A 24,233-nucleotide genomic window follows, 5' to 3' on the forward strand; every position below is an offset into this window, starting at 1 on the left:
GAAACCTCAGAAGAACGGCGGCTAATTCCCTTTTTGCAGCATGCAGCCAACGAGGTATTTATTTATTTATTTATTTATTTATCGTGTTTGTTGTACAGTGTTTTTACTGCTGTGTCTTATGCTGAGTTTTATTTTGTTAATGCTGTATAGTTTTCACGGTGGCTTTGGAGAGAAGTCTTCAAATAAACCAGTGACAGAAAACCACTTGCGTCTGCCTGTGCTTCGAGGGAATTATACCATGTGCTTATAAATATTTTAATAACAACAATGAAGCACTGAACCAAATACTCATATTCTCAGTCTAAATCAGGAGTTATTGCTTCAGAATATAAAAGAAAACCGATTAATGTAAACAATTCTGTTAATGCGCGTGTCAAAAAAGCTTTACACATAATCCACTTTTCTGCATTAGAGATATCCTAGTTTGCACACTCTCTGATATGCATTCCTCTGCTCCATTTGGCAAGGATTTCTTTACGTAGGATTTTTCACAAAATGATTTCAGTTTATTGGTATATCTAACAAAATAAGACAAAAGTGGAAAGACTGTGAGCGGAGACAAATGACTCAGAGCTGTATTCTGAGGGTCAGCTGGATGACTGCATAGTTGACTTGTGACAGTTGTTAATGCTGCATTCATAAAGAGAAAAGTACTATACTAATAGCCTACCAGTATGAAGTAATTAATTAATTAATTAATATGAGTTCAGAAAGAGCAATATTGTTTTTGACAGCAGGGAAATCTGACTAGTTAATGCTTTGACTCTAACAATCTAACAGAGAATGGTAGGTCTAACTAATCTAATGTTGACATTTATTCACTTGATGTCAGCTCTTAAACTAGGAGAGGTGATGAGTGTGGGTGCTTTTTGCTAAAAAAGATATGAGCCTAACTTGTCTGATATTCTCAGAGTTTGCATGTAAGAGTTCAGGTAAGATTAACTTGTCAGGAGCATTGGATCTACTTACACAAAGGTGGATGACGCTTCCCTCATCATAAAAGCAAATCTAATATTGCAGTGGGAGTTGTTATAGTTGTTATTATAGTTAAATTTTCAAAAGTACAAATATTGCAAGCTGCATACAAGGCTCCTGTGAGTCTCCTAATGTATAAATAACAACAAAATAAAATAACAAGGTTAAATGATTAAATATGCTGCACATGGCTTTTTATGTATATTTAAAATAGGCTATATTTAAAAGAAAATCAGCTGGCTAAAGAACTGTAGTTCCACTAGACCAAGATAATCTTTGGCTATGGAAATGTAGTCAAAACACAAAAAAATTATTAAGAATAGTATCCATAGAAATGAGTTTTTAAAAAGGCGTAAGAAATGGTACAGAGAATGATTTATGAAATACTACTGGACAGAACTGAAAATCAACACAAAATTTAACTACTCACGTCCTCATAGATGTCAAAGAAAGTTGCCCTGACGGCATTTTGAATGGCTCCTAAATCTGACTGGTCCCAGTGGATGTGGAACATTCGTCCAACACTGTGGCAAGTGTCGCTGTTACAGGGCACGTTCTCCAATAGGAAGGCCTGCTGGCCACTGGGGGGCAAAGAGAGAGAAGGGGAAAAAAACATTGTAAGTGCATGTTACCATTTACATTTAGACAGTGACAGAGAGCCCTGGTGATGTCAAATGCAAGTAATGTTCATGTCATCAGCTGATCAGTACTTTGCTTGTGTCGAGTTTGTTATCTGGCAACAATAACACCACGATGAGTCTTAGCTGGAAGTTTGATGCTTAGAATCATTTGGAGCTACAGGCTTTTACAACAACATGACATTTGTTATGCACTTGGAATTGACAAATTAAAATGCTACAACATATTAATTTAGGGTTGATTTTCTCTTTTTAAGATGATGAGAGCTGCCTTAGGCTGCTGCCCTGAGGAAATTTTGTGCTTTTTAAAAAAACTTTAATAATTTTCTGCATGACTGGATATAGTCCAAACCTTACATTGCACTGTGTCATAGTGTATATATTGAAGGGTGACAAATTATAGGAAAAATGATGAGCCCTTAACTAACATTGGAAACGATTCAGCTGTTTTGTAAGCTTTGAGTTCATTTTTATTATAGTGCAAGGTCATCGAATGCATTATACTATAATTTGGTCCCTAAGATTTGGGACATGAAAGTTTTGGGGGGAGGTTCAAATTTTTCCTCTGTAAACCACCAGAGTGGAGTTTGAGTCAAATAACTAAGATGTGACAGAAATTACTTTAATTAAAGTATAACATTAACTGTTTAGGAAATACAGCCATTTTTGTGTAAAGTTGCAAATAGAAATTTCCAGTTAACTCTGTCAAATGCTTTTTCTGCATCTAAAGAAAATATTGTAGTTTCAAGGTTTTTACTGTATGAGTAGTCTATCAAATTAAGTAATCTACGTGTATTTGTTGATGAGTGCCTACCTTTTATGAAACCAGTTTGGTCAGGATGAATTAAGAGGGGGGTTATTTTCTCCAGTCTCTTTGAGAGAGCTTTGCAGAATATTTTTAAGGTCTACATTTATAAGGGATATTGGACGATAGCTTGCGGGATATACAGGGTCTTTGTCTGATTTTAGCAGGAGATTAATGTTTGCAGAATTCATATTTGATGGAAGTCTGCCCTTTTCTTTGATTTCCAACAACGTTCTGTAAAATCTGGTGCTAGAATCGTCCAGAATTCTTTGTAGAATTGTGCAGGAAAGCCGTCTGGACCTGGAGTCTTATTATTGGGCATACTTATCAGGGCTTCCTGGAGTTCACCTGATGTCAGTGGCGAATCCAGTGCCATTGCTTGAGTGTCTAATAATTTTGGAAGAGTTATGTTGTCTAAAAACTGATCAATTTCCTTTTTAGACGGGTTTATTTGTGGTGAATACAATCTTTTATAGAAATCCCTGAAAATGTTGTTTATTTGTTTCGGGTCATATATTGTGTTCCCAGATGAATCTTGAACAGCACATATAGTTGTGTTTTCTTTATTTATTTTTAGCTGGTTTGCTAGAAATTGACCAGATTTATTACCATGTTCATAATTTTGTAAGCGTAGTCTTTGTACTAAGAATTTTATTTTTTTTATCAATTATCTCATTTAACTCTAGTTTTGTTTTGCGTATTTTGTTCAATGTTTCCTGATCTTGGTGGGACGCATAGGCTTCTTCAAGTGATTTAATGGTTTTTTCTAATTCCTGAATATCTTTGTTTTCTTCTTTCTTTTTATGTGATGAGAAAAATTATTTTACCTCTCATCACAGCTTTCTCTGCTTCCCATAGAACAGATGCTGAAGTTCCGGGAGTGTCATTATAGTCTAAATATGAAGTCCACTCTTTTTTAAAATATTTAATAAAGTCTTCATCTTTAAGCAGTGATGTATTAAATCTCCAGTTTTTACTTGGCGTAGTATTATTCTTGTGCATTAGTGTTAAAGATACAGGAGCATGATCGCTGACAGCTATAGGGTGAATCTGAATCTATAGGGTGTCTGAAATGCCATTTTTATTATAGTGCAAGGTCATCGAATGCATTATACTATAATTTGGTCCCAAAGATTTGGGACAATTTTTCCTCTGTAAACCACCAGAGTGGAGTTTGAGTCAAATAACTAAGATGTGATAGAAATTACTTTAATTAAAGTATAACATTAACTGTTTAGGAAATGCAGCCATTATTAATAATATCCAATCCTCAGTATAAAATACTTATGGACCTCAACTTACTTTGATCTCTTTTATCCCATGATAAAACATTTCTACCCTGATAAGCCCCTATCTGTACAGAAAAAAGGGGTCAGTGAACTGTTTCAGGAGTATGAAAATGATGTGAATCTGACACTATGGCTTTTAAAGTGGCAGAATATTAACTAAAATGAACACAGATGGAAAATTCTAGACAGATATATCACAAAGAACCCTCCACCACCATCATCTTCATACCAAAGGAGAATATCTTTTGGAAGAATGGTGCCCCATTCCTTCATTGAGTTACAAAGATAAGTTGAGGTCTAAATACTGAAGCTTACTGTGGTATTTCCTGCACCTTGTATTTGGCATTTCTTTACAAATGCAAGCAAATAAGTATACTTGATCATATACTTGAGTTGAGGCAAAACCCAACCCCTTTCCTCTATTTTCCACCCATCTCTGTACTTGCACTTTTTCTGTGCAGTCTTTGTCACATCTTAATTCACTGGCGAGACTAAATTCAATCTTTATCACTGGAGATAGCTATCTGTACCTGTTCTTAGATCTCAGTGGGATTGCTGAGCTTTAAAAAAAAGAAAAGCTGTTGGTTTAAAAATAGAATAATTGTGAAAGCCCTCAGTCAATCAGGATTGTAAACACCCATCCCCACCATCACCACTACCCACAAAGCTAGTACAAGCCTCTGGGGACTAGAAGATAGACCGCAAGCGGGGACATCTTTCATCAAGGATATTTTAGAAAGACTGTGTGATCTTTTCAGCAGCAGGAAAACATTCTATCCTCATGCTTCCAGAAAATGGTGAACAGAAAAGATAAAATACTGTAATGTATAGAGTGTGTTGCTTGATAAAACCATGATTGATGGAGACGTGTCAATACGATTATCTTATCCTCCTTGGAATTGTGTTTGACTTTGCTTAGCATGCGATCTTGTAGAGAATATAAAAAGGGGGCACATCATATGGAGTCAGATGGAGTCAAGAGAAGTACCACACTACGACACGATGCACCAACACAAGTTACTATTGTGTCACCCACAAAGGGAGGAAGACACGGCAACAAAAGAATCATTGTAAAGTTTATGTAGTGATTATGAAGTGTATGCTCTATTTAAAGTATCAGCTGTGTGCAGTTGTTACATTATGGCACCATAGTACATTATAGTTGCAACACATATCTGATAAATGGTGATGTTACATAACAGCAAGCTTCAGAAAGTGGAAACCTACTGGTCAAATTGGTACTTGAAATATGCTTGTAAGCCTCTCCACTGCTGTTAGCTGTGTGATAGGAAAAAACGGAGCTTGTGGAACCAGGAGTAAGAGAAAGCAGATGAACAACTTTTGTAATATTGTATTTTATCCCTGTAGTCCTTTTCATAAAGCATCTAATTGAAATTTTGATTGTTGCTTTTCACAAAAAAAACACAAACTCCTGTAATCAGCAGCAAACAGTTCAAAGTTTTGCTAAACTGGATCGTCTGACATAAGACTTACTAACTTCCAAACACAGAGGTGGAGAAGCTACAGAGCTTGGAAACCTTAATTGTCACGTAAAATGTTGACATATATTTGGATGGAATTAACACGTGAAATGCAATGAGCAGGTTGCCTCTGCAATATTCAGGACCTGTCATGGTCCTGTCACATCAACACCCTGGTTAAGAAAGCCCGTCAGTGTCTCTTCTTCCTCAGAAGACTTAGAGACTTCCATCTGCCACTGAAGGTGCTCAAGAACTTCTACTTCTGCACCATCGAGAGCGTCCTGACGTCAAACATCTGCACCTGGTTTGGGAACAGCACCAAGCAGGACAGACGAGATCTGCAAAGGGTGGTGCGCTCGGCAGAACGCATCATTCAATCAGAGCTCCCTGACCTGCTGTCCATCTACACCAAGCGGTGCAAGTCCAAAGCTAGGAAGATTATGATGGACCTCTCCCATCCCAACAATGGACTCTTCTCACTGTTGAGGTCTGGGAAGCGCTTCCGCTCCCTTAAGGCCAAAACAGAGAGAATGAGGAGGAGCTTCTTCCCCCAGGCTATTCGGGCCCTGAACCAGGTGTAGGACTGGACTCTCACACACGTCACCACACGCACCACCACACATTTCCTATAATCCTATAATTCCTATAATTTATAATCCTTATCTTTATAATCTCTTCTGCTATTTGCACATTCTTTACTGTAAATTCCTAAGTTAATTTGTAAATTTTTGTAGTAAATTGTAAATATTGTAAAACTTTTCTTCTGTCATTTAATGGTCGGGCATTGTACAGCTACAAGCATTACACCCCCATGTCATACTGTGTATGGTTGTGTGTGTGACAAATAAAATTTGAATTTGAATTTGAATATTCGGGTTAACTGAAAGTAATAAATGTGCATTTAGCTGTTAATTCCTAGATTCAATAAGGACAAGAATCTATATATAAAACACTTCAAAGAGCAGGGAAGAGCAGGAATTTAATTAATTCCTATAGCAGGGACGTAACGCTTCAGGCTCAGTGTCAGCTGAGATGGTGTGCTGCTGTTTCAGAATAGCTATATCTCTGTGTGGGGTGAGTGGGGTTGAAGGGTGGGGCTGCGGGAACCTCTGTAGGATTAACTGACTTTGGCTGTAATTACAGCTGGAGGTTTGTTTAAGGTCATTCTGTGTAACCCATGCGTACTGACAATGAACTAGTCCTCCCCTCCTCATTAGGCTTAATGCAAACAACACTGTATCCAGAATATGATCGGCTCTCATTAGGACCTGCAACTGCAGCACCTACTGGACAAGACCCAGTGTAAATGGTGAGCACTGATTGGCTCACCAGTAGATAATCATGCCTGTAGCCAGATAGATTTGTTGACATTCAGGGAGAGTATCTCTGTTTGTGCATGTGTGTGTTTGAGTGTGTGTAAAAAGAAAGTAACGCTATCAAAGTTTCAGGCTGAACTTTAGAAGGTATATGATTGTTATTCGCCAATATGTGTGTGTCCTTTCTGAGATTTTCGTACTTCAAAAGAACCTCTTTTCCAGCACTGCAGGGGTGGTTATGGTAGGGATGAACTCAAGGTCATAGTGTGGATCAGACTCAGACTTACACACAGGTACATGTGCTCTCAATATATACACACATACACACACAAACACACACAACTTTGTTCTCGGCATCGGTTTTATGTTTACAGCAGCAGGTAGAGGTGCAAACCTGATATCTATTCATATTATACACATGCACTCGTGCAGATGACTACTCTGAACCCACAATTTCGCATGCTGGTGTTAATTTTGATTTGAGCATCACAAATTTCTTTTTGTGTAATATAGTATTATGATTCAATATGTATTCCTTGTTTTTTGTGTTTTTTTGTTAGTAAACATCTACTTCATGTCCTCTATGATGTCTTCCCTGTCCACATTTCTTTTAAAACAATGTTAAGACATGCAACTCTTAAGTGTTTAGCATACCAAGTCAGATACATGGCGACACTGTGTTTTATATGGCAGTCAACTCCATGGCAGTGTAATACAGTATTTCATTTAATCAATGTAATATAAATGTTTTGGTGCATTCCATTTGAAATTGGAAGACCTTTTCAACTCTAACGCCTTGTTAAGTTGGACTTCGAACTTGAATGGTTGAGCACCCTCACCAACTCCAACTTCACCTTCAAAGATAGTGGCAGTGCATGTAAACTTTAGTGACTGGTTGTGACAGGCTAAATAACCCATACAGGGACCAAGTTCTATCCATTTGCAAAAGAACAAGCACAGTGTTGTACTGTAGCTATACTCTGTGACTGGTGTTGTTTAAAGTACTGCCACAATTGTTCTATGCTGGATTTATTCAGCTAAAAAAAGTAAAAAGGATTTGCAGATTTGTGGGGGAGTCTTGTGTATCTGTAATCTGTATCTCACATATTCTCAAAGTGAAGGGAGCTGAATTTGTCTCCACCACTAAAAGGATTCTTCTGTTAGAGCCCAGCTCAAGAGATCACAGTGAAAATGGTGTGCGCTGTCCATGGTCCTGAAGTTACACCAGTTTGATTTTATATTTTAATTTGAATGCAATAAACTTTATTAAAGAAAGATTGTTTTCATTAAATGCATTGATCATAACAAAAAATAGCACCTTCAAACCATCAGTACTATTCAAAAAATTAAAATGAAAAATGTGAAAAATGTGACTTTCAATGTCTAATGTCCAAGGGGTAATTATTTTAAGGATAGGGTCCAAAATCAACACTTTCTTCCTTCTTTATTTCTATCTTTCAGACATTTAGCATTGATTTTGCTTTTTCAACCTCACTACACAGGCTGTTAAATTCTTGCCACATTAGTTGAAAAGAACACAACAACAAAATATTGAAGAGTAGTAACAGGTTTTTCTGTGATGTTCCTGTGAGGTTAAAATATATAGTTTTATTGAAATGAGATTAGTTTTAATGGGGTTACTCAATACCAGGAGAGAAATGTCCATTCTTCTTATTTCATGGCATCAAATTCTTCTGCAGACAATTATGCACCAATGAGTGAAGTCAGTTATTATTATTATTGCTTTTTTTTTCTTTTTCTTTTTTTTAGCTTTTCTTTAACCAGGAAGTGAATACAAACCACACCCATCCTGCTAGTTAACAACTGAGTCATCATGCTGTTTAATTTGTAATAATGTCATATTGATCACAGCTTCTTCATCCTATATTGGTAATAAAACGTTTAAATAAAAACTGACAGTTAACAAAAACATGACATTAAATGCATGGCAAGACTTATTTTATAAATACCCTAATTGCATATTATAAGGTCTTTACCTTATGATATAAAACATTTGAGTCACCTGTTGCTGGGATTTGGCGCTTTAGAAATAAAACTGAACTCAAAAAATTTCAATTGAATTGAATATTGAGCCTGTACCGACACTAATATGTGTGTGTATCTGAGGTAGTGTGCTTGAGAGATTCCATTATTGTATGAACCCAGTGTCAGCTCTGTTTTCTTGTGTGTGTATGTGCTTGTGGGGAGTCTTACACTATTTCAGGCTCTATCCACCTTCTCTCTAATTGGCCTCCAGAGGGGTGGTGAGTTGGCAGGAGGCTGACCAACTGATCACACCAATGACCCTTCTCTCCCTCAACCTCAAAAGCTCAGAGGCACCACTGTTACCTATCCACCTTTGTCCCTTTCCTCTGTCCATCCACTCATTCTTCCATCTACTCAATTCCCTAAAGCTGAATGACTAAGCTAACCTGGCCAACTTCTTCTTCATCTCTCTCTTTTTTTCCTTTTCTGTTCATTTCATTTCATCTTATCGGCCCTTCTGCTTCTCCCTCCACCTCAGTCCAACCAATCATACGCTTTTGTTCCACATTTCTGCCTTTCATAACTCCAAGGACTAACACATGGCTACAAGACATTTTAACAGTGTGTGTGGGTGCATTTCAAATTTCTCTTTTTGTTTTGATAATAACGACATTACAGTGCCAAGGAAAGACTCCCTTCTTCTTTCTTTGGTGAAATGACCTACTGTCCCTTTATTTATAGGGTATAATTTACCTAACTATTTATTTCATTATAACTTTAAAAAACAAAACACAAAAAACCAAAAGATTAAAAAAAACCTTTAAAATAATAAGGATAGACAATTTAATTTCCATATTTTAGGTCAGTATTAGTCTTATCTCATATTTATATGATTATAAATCCACTCTCAAATGTGTTTTTACAACAGGGTAATTGTACCGTACAATTTTGTTGTATGCAGACAATCTCACCTAGTACATTGCAGACTGTAACCACGTAGCTATATGTAGTCTCTCTTTCATAGTCTATCAACCCTAAAACATTTTGTGTTGTTTTGTGTGAAGAAACCTTACCATTTAATCTGCTTTCACACCATCTAAATCACTCGCTAATCAAATTGATCCAATCATAAAAAATTCGTTGTTTATGCTACTTTTCACCCATATTAGAATACATGATTTCAGCAGCTGGTCTATCTTCTAACCCATCATACATTCATCCTCCAAATTCACACCTTGCCTAACATGTTTTTGTGCCTAATCCAGAGCATGTTGTCTTTTTGAGTAGACCTGCTGCAGATTAGAATGTCTACTAGCCAAAAATATAGATATTTTTTATTGATGAAGAGTGAAGATAAATCAGTATACTGTTGAACTGTAAAACCTTCATAAAATCTAGACTTAGATTAGGATGGTTCTTTTAATCCTAAATATTATGTAACTACTTATGATCTGGTTTACCTATTTGCAATTAATTTTATTATTATTTTTTAAATCCTGTGTTTATGATTATGCATTCTGCTTTTGTGTGTCTGATTTCTATATAGTAAAAATATATAACAAATAAAGAACTCTTTCACAGACAAGTTTTAATGAGGGCAAATAGTACTGGTACTAGTAGAGTTCTCTGTAGCTTTTGAAAACAATTATATAATACTATTAACCCACTCTGAAGGAAGGAAATAACCCTGTTGATGCAATCACTGTAGGAATCTCCAGTTGCAATGATTCAGATGTAGCAGTCCTCCAACTTATTGACCAGCTGACAATAAGAGAGACTGAAAGACTGACAGCAACAGGAAAAACCCCCGAAAGACACGGACGAAAGGTGAACGAAGGGAACGAGTGGGCAGGTCCACGTAGACGAAGTGACAGTGAGACAGCGATATGTTGTCATGGCCCCGAGGGGCTGTGATTTCTCATTCTGCTAGCCACTGTGGTGATGAACACAGGCAGTAACTCACAACGACACAATCAAAGTCAAAGTACATCCTTTGGTAGTGTCACTCCTCTACACGGTCCGCCTGCTGTCACTCACTCTTTCATCCTCACTGTCTGTGTCTGGCTGCATCTTTGTCCTCACACACTTTACAAAGTCAGCTTTCTTCTGAGTCTTGCCTTACTTGACTTTTTCTTCACAAGCTTATCAAATAACAACCACCAAATTGTTTTGTTCACCAATATGTCAAACAAGGTTTTCATTACAAAAGAAAATCACAATCTGTGAAGCAAAATTCACGTATCCATTTCAGGGTTGCAGACGGGCTGGAGCTTACCCTAGCTGTGATAGATTGAGGGGGAAATTACACCCTGTCAGGTCAGAGAAGTTTGATAGCTAAAGTTAATTTTTGTAGAGATGGGTATCAAATGGGTGCCATAGTGTCACCATGGTCTAATTGACTTAAAAATAACAAAACTGAAATACTTTACCCAAATTACTGATGAACTTATGATACAAAAATAGCAAATAAATATTATATGCAACCAATCACTGGACTTGTTCAATAATTTTGTTTATTTAAAAAAATTGTAAAACTAGTGGCTTGTAAATCAGCTTTAGCTGTGACATCTATGACAGAGGGTAGAAATTATACTGGATAAAAATCTACTCGTTAACATCTTGATGCTTGCACTATAATAATAAAGTAATTTGGATTTACTGAGTTACTAGACTTCTGGTTTATTGTGCTTTTCACAAATCAGTTAAACTAAACTGATCACCTACATTTTTATGCCTATGACTGTGTGCTAAGTACAGCCAAATAGAAATCGGATTACACGTGATCTTTACAGACAAATACTAAATGAAGAATAGACAAAAAAGTTTTAAAAAAAAAGTGAAAAAGTATACAGCAATGGAGTTTACTCAAGACTGTCCAATCAAAAACTGGATTTTGAGGACAGTAAATGTGAAACATTATAACCTGGGAATAGCCTCATTTCTACTGTGTTGTTTTAACCGACAGAAAACAGCAATAACACCATTGTGCTGTGACAATATGTGGTAAGAAATACTAGAATGTGGTACAATGACAACTTTTGACACTAATCATCAAAATGACAAACACCCTCAGTCATTACATTACTTAGCAATTTCCAAGAAAGCTGCATAATTTACTTCATTTAGGGTGTCATTTGAGTTCAAACCAGCCTCCTGCAAACAAAGCAAAACTTAGCAAAGAAAATACTGTGCAGGACTAACAAGCCAAAAGTCTCATGCTACTACAGTTTCCACTCTGGTATTAACAACAAAAACCGAGAGACAAATGCAGCTACCCTGCTTCCAACATACAGAGTAAGATGGATTTTAAATGGCATTGCCTAGCAACAGCCTGCTAAGCTCTTGGCAGCTGCTTAGTCGTGGTGCATACTGATAGATAGAAACAGAGAGCCTAACACACACACACACACACATATATATACAGACAGCAACAGTAAAACTTAATGTGATGGAACTCATCAAGGCATCAACAAGGTGAAGAGCAGTGAGCTTTGTATAAGCAAAAGGATTAATTGCTGCTCTGCTTTATGTGAGTGGGCAAATGAATGCGATGCTATACTGACTTGAACTTTAAGTTTAACATATTTAATTAAAATTCAGCACGGACACTAAAAATACATTATTTACATTTAATTGCAAAAAAAATATTAAGAATCAAATTTTTATTTGGCCATGCTTAGTGATGCAATAAAGTACTCATAAAACTGTGCAAACATTGGTTTAAGTGTTGAGTGTGACTCTGACCAGTTTGCAGGTACATGATGCCCCATAACTACAAGTAGAAAGTTTTTTCACATCAAGAAGAGAAAAACAAGCTGACAGCAAGCCAAGATAAACAAATGTCTGGGAGCTCGGCTCATTATAATTAAAGTAACTGAAATGATGACTTTGCAAAGGGAGAATCTTTCAACCAGCATTGTAAGTTTTTGTTTGAAAAAGTAATTCTGTCATTTTCAAAAACAATCATTTATCTCTGACTGTTGGATATACATTAGCTTGGCAATAGGAAATGCCAGACTCTGCATTAATCTACAGTTATCTAGACATAGGAAGCATATGCTAAAAAACAAAATATGCAGGCTGAACCATTATTAATTGAATGAGAAAAGGCTTTGCTAGGGAAAAAAAATAGCTAAAGGACAGTGAAGCATTTGACACTACGGAAAGAGTAAGCACAGAAACGAGACAGAAGCAATTCCAAAAACTTTACAGAGAGACAGGTATGTGTTAGACAGATGTGTGGTTAAAGCTTTTCTACAGAAGCACAAAGAAATAAACAAGATTGAGAGGCCTTAAAAAGAAAGGATGAAAGACTGACACAGCCATCAACAACTTGCACAAGAGTAGTCAGAAGTGGTTTTAATGAAAGACTTGCACCCAAAGAGCCTTTTCTCTTTCTCCCTTTCTCTGTGCAAAAAAACTCATGACATAGAAATGCACAGAAAAAAGAAGTGGGGTGTGAAAAATGGCAGCAGGTGCTTTGAACTGACAAGTCAAAATCTGAAACATCTGCCCTCACAGAAGACTGTTTATATGCTAAGGTGCCTACAAGACAGAGTGTCTGCAGGCAATGCTGAAGGATCAGACTAGTTTCTGGCAAGTTTGGGACTTTAATTCTGAAAAACTTTATTGAGGATTTTGTCAGAATGAAGAGACTCACAAATGTTCAGAAGAACATTTCGAAGTCATTTTCCACCAGGATGAGGACCCCAAGCATAACGGAAGCCATCTTCAACAAAAAGTGCTGTGGCCACAAGATATTGTGATAACATGAATCCAGGGAATAAATGTTAGGAATAAACTCTGTGTCAAGGACCCTGAAAAGTTTTACAAGCTGTGCAAGTGCACCTGGTATTGGTGGTGTTTTAAAAGCAATGAGTGATTTATCTTTGATTTATCTTTTTTCTGTTGAAGTTAACTGATAAAGAGAAACTAAACTAAAAGACTGCACAAAAGACAAATTATCCCACTTAGCAACTACCACTGTACTTAATATCTTGGCATGTAATTGAAGATAATTTAATCGGTGTAATCTATAAATGGCTAGCAGATTTTATTTGGAAACTGTCAGTTTAAAGTCCTTCACTCTGTTTTCAGCTCATCATTTTAAAAGCCCTGAATGTGAAGGATTCAGGCTGTGAAGCACCTCTTGCTGACAGCCTGTGAAGCTAAAGTTAGTTCAAGTAGCTTGAGTATATAGTTGTCAACACTTTTACACTGGCTTTGTATATTTTGCAAGAATCTAGTATTAATATCAGAAGAGGACATTTCCTTCTAATATAAAGAAAGACTTGCAATTCATTACAATTAGCTAGAAATTGACAGAGATGGTAAATTTTATAATGAAAAAAAGAAAACAGCCAATTTATCTGATTCTTGTCATGTAGAAACAAGATAATTATATTTCATAATTGTTGCTGAATCAAGAATGTACTTATAATTTGTTTATTTGTTTTTTCTTCTCTCATAAAACACGTGTTTATTGCAGAGTGAGACAGAATTGATAACACAATAAGGTATTTTGTGACTGTAGTTAGGAACAACCTCAAGCAGAGGTTAACTACATTATTCTATTACACTCATTGACCTATAGCCTGAAGAGGTTTACACACATGTGTGTCTGAGTGTGTGTCTTGCAGATTTGCTACACATCCTCAAGGCTTATCCTTTCCCATTGTTGATTTCCTCAGCTTTGCAAAGATTATTATGACATCTGAACGTGCATCTTCATAGACAATATCAGTTTTAAATAAAACTACCTGCAATCAGCAGTAACAAGTAGTAAGGTGGTGTGTAGGACACTGTGAAGTGCTCTCATATAGTGTTTGAGGTACAACAGAAATCACTTAAGTTTAGCTGCCTCTGTCTGTGACCTCATTTCATATTCCAGAAATAGCTCCCTCTCACCTCACACTGCTACATCGCATGGGTACATGGGACATGTACACACAGACACAGACAGACACTCACACACACACAGCTATGTAATGCAGCCCAGTGGAAGGTGCAGTGTGACATGCAACAGGGGGGGCTCTTATAAAACCGAGGAGGAACATTTTAACATCAAACACTCGAGGCCAGCAGGACGCAGCGTCTCGTTGAGGGTCGCAAATCGAGGGTCGAATGGAGATCATATGTGCGTCTTCCTGTGAATGCGAAGCCTACCTGAGTACAGAGAGGCAGTGGGGTACTGGTTGATCTGCTTCACTATTGTTGTGTCTATGAAAGTAGCGTGGTCTAACGAAAAGCGGCACTATCTGATTCAAGGAATCAGCATTTTAGCTCCAGTTGTCACAGTAAAAGGTTGTAAAAATGTGCAGGATGTCTGCTCTTCACTGGCATCATTGCATTACTTGCTAAATTTAAGTATGGGGAATGGAAGTTATACAGATTTTGTGTTGATATGGTAAGGGATCTTTCTGCTTTGTTTGTCTAATGTTAAGTTTCAGTAGCTTCATGCCATGCTTCATCAATAATGTCCTAAAAGCTTTTGTACACAACCGAAAATGAATCTATATTTTTCCTGAGCAAAGTGGAGAGCAAGATGCTTCAAGGTAAAATTAGTTAACTGAGGCAAATGGCTTAATAAAACAAATTAAACGCTGGAAACTGCTGTCCAGTTTGGGGTTTAAGCAGCTGCCTGGATGATTAGAGGCAAGAAAAAAAAAACACCTACACAAGCAGTTCTTTTTCCCGCAGTAAATTATGACCAACTGGATAGAAACATATAATTTGTGTGAAAGTGAAAATATTTTTCAAGTTATACCCTACTATCAAATGGTGAAAAGGCAATTAGGAAAGAAAGCAACAAAGAAATATTATTCCCAACTTTCTATTTGAATTCTATAGTTTAGAGCAGAAAGGATTTTCACAAGCTGCCACTGATATATTCTGATGACTGCTTTCCCTAAGCAACATCTGTACAGGCTGACAACTGACTGCAATCACTGAGGTGGAGTTATTACTCATGTAGGAAGCTCTCATTCCTGCCTTCCTTTCTTTATACAGCATCTTCCACAGACTTTACAATCTTTCTCATCGAGTTGGCAAAACAAATACACATTTTTTTCCTCCATCTCTGTCTCTCCATGGCACACAAACACTGCACATACACATTCGTACTCATGCTCAATCCCTGAGAGGGCCCTAAAGCCTTAATAAGGAAGATTTAATTAGTTTTCAAAGTATATGGGTGAGCAAAGAAGGGGCTATTATCTTTATGCTTAACAGCAGCAGTTGTGTGTTCCCATGGAGAGAGCATCTCTGGTGGCATTCAGTAAAACACTATGGCTTTGATGTACAAAATGAGGAAAAGAGAAAAAAGCCCAAAGGAACGTGTAAAGGCTGATTGCTCTCCTGTGTCTGTGTATGAGAGAGCAGGCATATGGTCATTAATTTGCTTTGACTCATCAAATGCATAAAATACCTGCATAAAAATAGGAATTTATCACAGCAATCAGCACATTACTGACTTTGTATACAATCTATACTCAGTGTATAAATTCTTACACTAACTTGCCATTTAAGAACGTCCCACGATTTCATCTGGAAAAAGGTACCAGGAAACATGAGTGTACTGTAAAGAGAAGCTGGTTTTTGAAAGATGGCATCCTATTCTGTGTTTTAGAGATGCCCAAAAAACCAAATAACTGTGGACCCATCTGTGGGTAGCACAAAGAAGACAATGTAGTTTGTTATCCTTTAGTCATTCCTTCATAAGACAAGAGAAAAAAGAAATGATGTTTTTTCTTTGTCAGGATGATGTGGGAAATCCAAGAGGCATACAATATGCACACAACCCCATCACAAGATGTTGTTAGACTCATTGTGTTGCTTGTTAGTCTATATTTTTCTCGCTCTCACGAATACATGGAAAATCGTTTTCAGGACAGTAAATATTCCATTTACTGGTAGAAAATTACCTACAATTAAACAGCAAAAGTTCCCTTTCACAGTAGTGGTTCTTAACTTTTTAACATTCAACTTGCTGACAGCGCTATGGCATCATCCTGCCCTCTGTCCTCTACCCTCTGCAGCTGATGGGGAGAAACAGTACAACAACTGGAAGAAAAGTGGAGAACAGCTCGGTCTCAACCCCAAAACTATAATTTCCCAGCTAATTATACCAAACGATTATATACAATTAAAGCTTTGTTAAGTTTGTTTAGAATGAGCCCATAACAATGACAATATTAATAGATGCAAAAAAGTGAACTGTGTCATCTGAGTGGACCAAGTTAAGTTGAGTTGGTAGCAAATCTGCGTGCGACATGAAGTATGGTTATGAGAGCCATCACCATTTAACTGCCTGTATTGGTTCACTAATGTTACTCGTTTTGTGGAGATGTATGTGCAACAGCAGCTCAGAACACCGCAGCGGGCTGGAGAGAAAACCAAGAACCATTTTTTAAAGGTCATGTGTTGTAGAAGTTACCTTTTTCCCATGGTGGGAACTTCATGCAGTGCAAATTCAGAAATTGTTCTTCCGTAAGAGCACCGACTTCACTTCGGTGAAGTTGTATGTCTATAGTACGGTACAGACCAGCTCTTTACCCTCTTGAGGATACTTCATGTGGCATGGGAGTGTGCCCAACTAGTTTACGTGTGTTTTGTGGACTTGGAGACTGCGTCCCTCAGAGTGATGGGTGCTCACGGAGTATAGGGTGTCTGGCCCGTTGCTACATGCCATTCTATCCTTATACAACCGTTGCAAGAACTAGGTCTGTATAGCCGGCAATAAGTCTGATTCATTCTCAGTGGATGCTGGACTCAGCCGTGGCTGTCCTTTGTCACCAATTCTGGTCATAATTGTCATAGACAGAATTTCTTGGCATAGCCAAGTGACGGAAGGTTTCCACTTGGACAGTGTGTGAATCTCGTCTCTGTTTTACGCAAATGATGTGGCTCTGATGCCTTTATCAGTTGAGGTGTTTCGGGTATCTGACCAAGATGCCTCCTGTGCGAGGTCTACCAGGCATGTCCCACCAGGAGGATGCCTTGGTGTTTTACCAGACAAGCTGGAGGAGGTGGCCAGCAGGAGGGAGTTCTGGGCTTCTCTGCTTAGGCTGCTGCCCCCAAGACCAGGCTCCAGATAAACAGAAGAAAATGGATGGAATTAATTTTGGAAAAATTTGGATTTTTTTTTAAAGAATTGTGGCTTGATGCTAGGACCAGTGCTTCACAGCACGAGGGACCTGAGTTTCAACCCAGACAGGGCTCTTGTGTGTGAAATTTCACCTGGGAGCTGCTGACATTGAAGGACATTCTAGGTTATGCTTTTAGCCCCCCATGGCACACACTCAACAGAGACTGCATGAAAACTTAGTGCACTATTAAACGTAACGGCTTTGGCCTGAAGTTTCTCTCATTTAGGTTGTATTCTGGTTCCAGCTCTCCTGAGACCCTGAACTAGATAAGCTGTTAGGATAATGAATGGGTGGAGGATTGTGCATTAACACTCTCATGTGAACCTCCTGATACCTTCACATTTAGAACAGTAGGACTAGACTGATTTATTTGCAAAGTATAGGGAGAAATCTACAACAAATTCAATTTTCGCAATTAAAAGTGGTCTTATCGACTTCATAGAATTCACTTTTGGACAAACCAAAAACTAATTTATTAATGGGGCCACGTTTTCCAAAAGCAGTCACAGTGTTTCTGTGTGCAAAAGATAGCATTTAGCTCAAAAAGCCTTCTGCTGGTTTTAGACGTCTGATGAGTCGTTTTTTTGTTGTTGTTTTTTTTTATACTCCGGCAGCTGGTCAGAGCTAAAAGATCAGAAGGAGACAGTTAGTGCTGCTAACTGCTGCCCACGCCACACTCTGCTCTCTAATAGAAACACCAAACAAAAACACTCCACATAGTTCATTATCAGAGAAGAGTTTAGCCCTTTTTCAAAAGCACACTATAGTGGGAGATCTGACTGGTATTAACATGTCTACACATTAATGTCCTCTAAATGTTGACACAGGCAAACAAAAGCTAAATTCAGAGAGATCAGCAGATGTTTGGAGATTCTGTTTATCTAAAAAATATTTCTGACTCCAATTTGGGGGAAAAACAATTAATGTTATTCTAAACAGAAGGCTGATTAGACATTTAAAATAATGACCATATTTTCTTGGGAGTAAATAACAGTTGGCAAAACAAAAGCAAAAAAAATAAAATAAAAATCTCTCTACTGAGTCAAAAATGGTATATACCTTTATTATTGGCAAACCATGCCCTGAATCTCAAAAAGTATGTGGGTAAGGAAAAACTATGCCCGACTAAATGAAACCACCAACCACCAGCAGTTTATATATTGCTAAGTAAAGAAACTGTGAAAGGGATTCATAATATTTTTGTTTCTAGCTCAGTGGCAGTAAAAAGACAACCCAGAATCAAGAAAACACAATAAGGTACCCTCCAAAAATTATATATATTACTAATTATTAATATGCTATCTGGTTGATTTATAGTCAATAGGAAGCAATACATACTAATTTCTAGGTCCTCGGAATAAATCAATTTCTGCATTGGGACCCATCTCTGAAGTCTCCGAGGAAGGGTGGGAGCTTGTCACTGCTGTGGCGTGTTAGTGCTCGCTGACTCATACACCTTGAAAATGGTTGTTCTGAACATTTTATATGATGAGTGACAGGGGTGGAAAGGCTGGAATATTGCTTAGAAGCATGCTGATACAGCCCAAGGCACAACACAGAGAAATATTCATGCTGGAGAGATAAAATAGAGAAAATAGTCATACTGCAAATATCGTATTCGCTTTGTAGCATTTATTTTTTATCTGAGAAGGTAAACAGTGGACAGCACTTGGACTTAATGGGTATTAAATTATTATCTCTGTGTATATGAGAGTGCAATGATGATGTAGGCCCATTTTAATCCATTGGTCTGATTTCACTTGCAGTTATCCGCTGAAGTTAAAGGTTATGGTGACGGAGGTTTGGGAAAGCCTCAGAATTGCAGGAGCAAAGATCTGACTGAAAGTGAGGTTTCATCTAGAAGGTCATCTGGCTGTTTTCAATTACTTGAGACGCACATGCTGATGTGCACGCTGGAGACACACTTGTAATTATCTCCAAGTTGCTTCAGGCAGATTACACTTTAAAGCTGACCTTTGCACATTTTATTCAGTCTATGAATGTGATACAGTTGAGGGTGGGTGATTACAGCTGAGGATAATCCCAGTCTGTGAGGGCTGTGGCTGACACAAACAGTCTTACACTCTGCATACAAAAGCAGTTTAAGAGTGGTTCATATTTTGTGTTATACCTAGAAAGTAAAGCCATTTACTGGTTTATCTAACTGCACTCTGTAGCAGCTTGTGGCAAATTCTCTTTAAATAGGCATCTTCTGAAGCTTTGACACTTTCAAAGTCACACTAATGATGGTAGTACAATATACTAAGTTTGTTCTTAGTATATTGTACTACTGTACTATGTGTCCAATTTACTTGCATAACAACTTATCACAACTTTGGGTGATCAGGACCTACATTGGTTTTTAGAGAAACAGTAGATCTTTCAAAATAATTCAAAATAAAACAAAACAATACCTTTATTACTATCTTAATAAAATTAGATGTAATTAGATTAACTGTTGCATAAAGTGAATGTTCCCAACCCACATGCAGGGTTTATATCTGTAAACATGTAAAAGGTTCATAAATCATTATGCTTTTGTCAACGTGACATCTCTAACACTACTTAGTCTATGAATGGTGAACCTCAAATGACTAAAGTGCAATTAATAACTGCTTTTTTTATTTTATTATTTTTTATTCGAAGCCGTAACAGAAAATGGGCCATGTAAGTTTGTGAATAAATCATACAGCTCTACAAGCTGCTTCATGCCTGGAAACAAGAAGAAGAATCTGCTACATGTAAACTGCACAGTGACATACTCTGTCATCTATGCCAGAAAAGGAGATATTTTATCATGAGGATTCCGGTAGAAAGTTTCTTGCATGTGTAAAAGGCAACACAGGGAAAAGGTCATGTCTTTTACTTTCACACTACGTTTCTTTCACTGAGACCGCATTGCTCTCTCTCTCGGTCTTGCTTCCCATCTCAGTCGGCATCCCAAACTTTCTGGCAATCACTGAAATGCCTATAAAATTTCTTTTCAGCAGGAAGCAACAGCCTTGTACTCTTTGTTGTGATGTTCATCTGTGTGAGCATGTAACAGTGTGCACGAGACAGAGCAAGAGTGACAGAGAGAAAGAGTCTGGAGGGACCATCTGTCCTGTGACCTGGACATAACGTAGACCAGGAGGAGTGCAGCTCTGGGAACTGCCGATAGACATTAAACTGCACAAAGATAAAAACCTAAACACGTGGCACAGATATGAAGACACAAACACACACAGTGACAGTGTCTTGGAATTCATAATGCATCCATCTCTTTCGCTTATCCAGTTCAGGATGGTGGTGGTGGGTGGCTGTAGATGAGAGGTGGGGTACACCAAGCTGCCATTCTATTGCTGGGCTAACACAGAAAAACAGACAACCATTCACACTCACATTCACACCTATGGCTGATTTAGAATACCAGTTAACCTAACATGCATGCATTTGGACTCTGGTAGAAGCTGGCTAACCTATGAACATGCAAACTATACACAGAAAGGCTCCAGCTGGCTGGGGAATAGAACTCATAATGACTGCTTCGCAAAGAAATCTGTAATTATTATTAGTAATAGTATTGAGAAAAAGTATTACTAGAGGATAATTCTAGTTTTATGCTGATATAAAGTTTCTTACCCTGAAATGGTAGGTGATGCAACTGATGCCTTTGACAGCAGTGACAACAGCTTTTTAAAGTGAAAAGGCTGGATAGTAGGTTACCTACATTGCTTACAACCTAAAATTTAAATTAAGCATACAAAAAATTAATTTAAAAGTGACTCCTCCTTGAGATTTATTGGGTTTGCCAACTTTCTGCTGAGCAAAATCTATTCTTAATATCTTCAGCTATTACACATAGAGAAACATAAATTCTAATTCATAGAACTGTAGTGTCATGAATGACTTGAAATGTCTAAGAGCTTAGCAGTCTGAATGACATCAAGAGCAAACAAACTCTGAAATCATCTTAGGGTCAATCCTACAGCCATCACAAACAGTAGAACTACATGGTACTTAAGTATATTGTCACACTGGCTTTCAAGATCATTCATTTCCCAAAATTCCCTATTAGCAGGTCTGAGGTCTTAAAATAGGAGGAAAAAAGAACAGCGGAATCAATAATTAAGCATTAATAAGATAAGAAACATATCATTCTAAAGCAGTATAAACAACTTGTTTTTTTTTAAGCTTGAGTAGTAAGAGAAAATGGCCTCATTCATACTAAATGACCTTCCAACTCTCAATTTATTCCTTCTGCTGCCTCCATCTTCTCATTGTTCCATTCATTTCACTCATCTCACACCCTCTCTTCTTCTGTTCTCCTATTTTGAACACTTAAATCAACATTCATTTTCCTGCGAGGAGGAGTGACGCGGACTGGCAGGACTTTCATCTGAAAAGCTGCTATAAATACCCAGTTGAACGAGAAGAGATGGAGAGATGAGAGAGAAAAGAGAGAGGCGGAGGGGGAGTGGGACTTGAAATAGACTAGTTGTGGGCATTACAAATATTTGGTTAGATGAGAGCATCTGAGTGGAAAGAATTTACAGAGACAGCAACGCCCGATGCAGGTTGGACTTCAGAGCGCTGCTGAATCCAAAGCAGACGAGGAGGTTGGTGGTATTTCATAAAGTATGTGAACAAAAACAGCTACATCTGATCTGTCAAGGCTATCCTCTGAAACCTCGTACCTTTTACTCAAAAGAAGCAATTCAGACCAGAGTTGTGGGAGAATGGTTGTGTATAGGCCTATAGTCTAAGCATGATATAGAATTTACTAATCAAGCCACTGGCACTGTTATGCTAATCTTCTAAGGTTTGTGGTAGCTGAAAGAGATCTAAAAAAATCTAAAAAGGCATCTAAAAAATTCTCTAACCTTTTTTTCCTCTCTTTATCCTGCTCTGTTTTCATTAGTTTATAACGTCATTTGAAAAGTTAGCTGGAGCAGACTATACTATATTGGTAAAGTGTACTGCAATAATGTCCCTGACCCAGTAGAGGATTACAAAGTTCAGGCTTCAGATGAGAGCGAAATGGAAAAAGGACGAGAGGACGGGAGACACCATTGCTTTTTGTGATTAGAGCTTTTGAGAAATAAGCCATTTGTAGATGAGGGTGAATGCAAAGAGTTAAGCCCAGCAGAACTTACTGATAATTATACAGAAAAATAGAGTTCAAATGTGTCTTTTGAAGCTCTTACCCAACGTCTTACTACTTCTGACAAACACAGCAATCAGTATGCATAGATAATCGTAGCCTTGACCTCTTCAGCTATCTTATCATCATCTCTGAGGCAAGATAATCCACAACAAACATGTCCTTCAATAAACACATACTCCTTACTCCCAGTGGTTGTGGTGCTTGCATTTTAACGCATGCAGCAATGATTTTTAAAGACTAGGCTTATCAGTCACAACGTCCATAAGCTGAAGAACAAACTCACCTTAGTCGCCTTCCTTCCAGCCTGTGCTCAGTAACACTTCTTCATTAAATTATGATGTCATACATTCTTTCAATATTAAATAGATTTGGTTAATGCTACAGTCACACCAGGGGGGGGAAATGCAGAATAACATAGGTGCCTGCATTTTATATATGAATATAACCAGAATACATCCAACTGCACGGCCCCGAGATTGAGCGTGCAACACTGTCAACCTCTGGATGACCAGTTTGCCATTGCACCACCTGAAATTGGTCACCATATGTGAATGCATTGAACATGTTAGAAGTGACCGTGCTTGAGGAAGAGAGCTGTTCTGGAAGTCTACTGTGAACAGGATTGCAGGTCTATTTCTGAATACCTTGTACACTGCAAATATATAGTTTTCTGCCTTTGAGCACTAGGATGAAAATGTGTTGCCCAAATTAACTGCCTTTGTGAAAATGTAAATTAATAAGAAATAAATGCTGCTATATTATCCCTCCTGTCCCTTGTGGGTGACTGTTGCTTTTGTAAAAAAAAAAAAATTTTAAATGTCATAATGGATAGTGCTATACTGTCAGGCATATACCCCCACCCCCACCATGAGAATGCGTCATTTGCAAGTACACTAATTTCACAGTAAATTAATGAGTAAATTCATCCACCGTGTGGCGTCTTTAAGAAAAGAAAGAAAAATACATTTATAGTTTTGAAAGCTAAACAAATTTGCATAAGCCATTTAATTATGCATCTTGAGTTATTAGTTTCCAATCAATTCAAATTTATGGTGCTGCTGGAATACTATAGTTAGTATAATCTCATCAAATGTAGGATGCTACACAACAAATTCAAATGTGGTTAATAAATGAAGCAAACTCAGAGGTTTCCATGAAATCTGAGAGTCTCATGATATTAATGTCAAGAAACTAGAGTAATCACTATGCAAACAAGGTTTGTACGTAGCTGCACTACATGCTGTAGGCTCCTCCTGGACCTGTGCATACTGACAGTTTATTCCTCTGCACTGATGGCTCATGAAGTGAATGATGGGAGTCAAACATTAGCTGGATTGGAGTTCGGGGACCTACTTGACAAATTTCCAAGGACCCTCTGCCAAGTGAGGATTAGCTTCATTCTCACATGAAATTATTTTTTTCAAGACACGATCTTATACAAGGATCTTGGA

The 24,233-nt window shown here is 37.7% G+C and overlaps 1 protein-coding gene across 1 annotated transcript in view; it reads right to left on the reverse strand.

Annotated features, from left to right (window-relative positions):
* Positions 1–24,233, reverse strand: part of itfg1 (integrin alpha FG-GAP repeat containing 1) — a 171,755-nt gene that overhangs the window by 85,382 nt on the left and 62,140 nt on the right. The window contains exon 11 of the mRNA XM_080885940.1: positions 1,406–1,556. Within this exon, the coding sequence (XP_080742066.1) occupies positions 1,406–1,556 (151 nt within the window). The remainder of the gene's footprint in view (positions 1–1,405; positions 1,557–24,233) is intronic.

Source organism: Rhamphochromis sp. 'chilingali' (genome assembly GCF_963969265.1).
Source record: "Rhamphochromis sp. 'chilingali' genome assembly, chromosome: 6".
NCBI classification, from domain to species: domain Eukaryota; kingdom Metazoa; phylum Chordata; class Actinopteri; order Cichliformes; family Cichlidae; genus Rhamphochromis; species Rhamphochromis sp. 'chilingali'.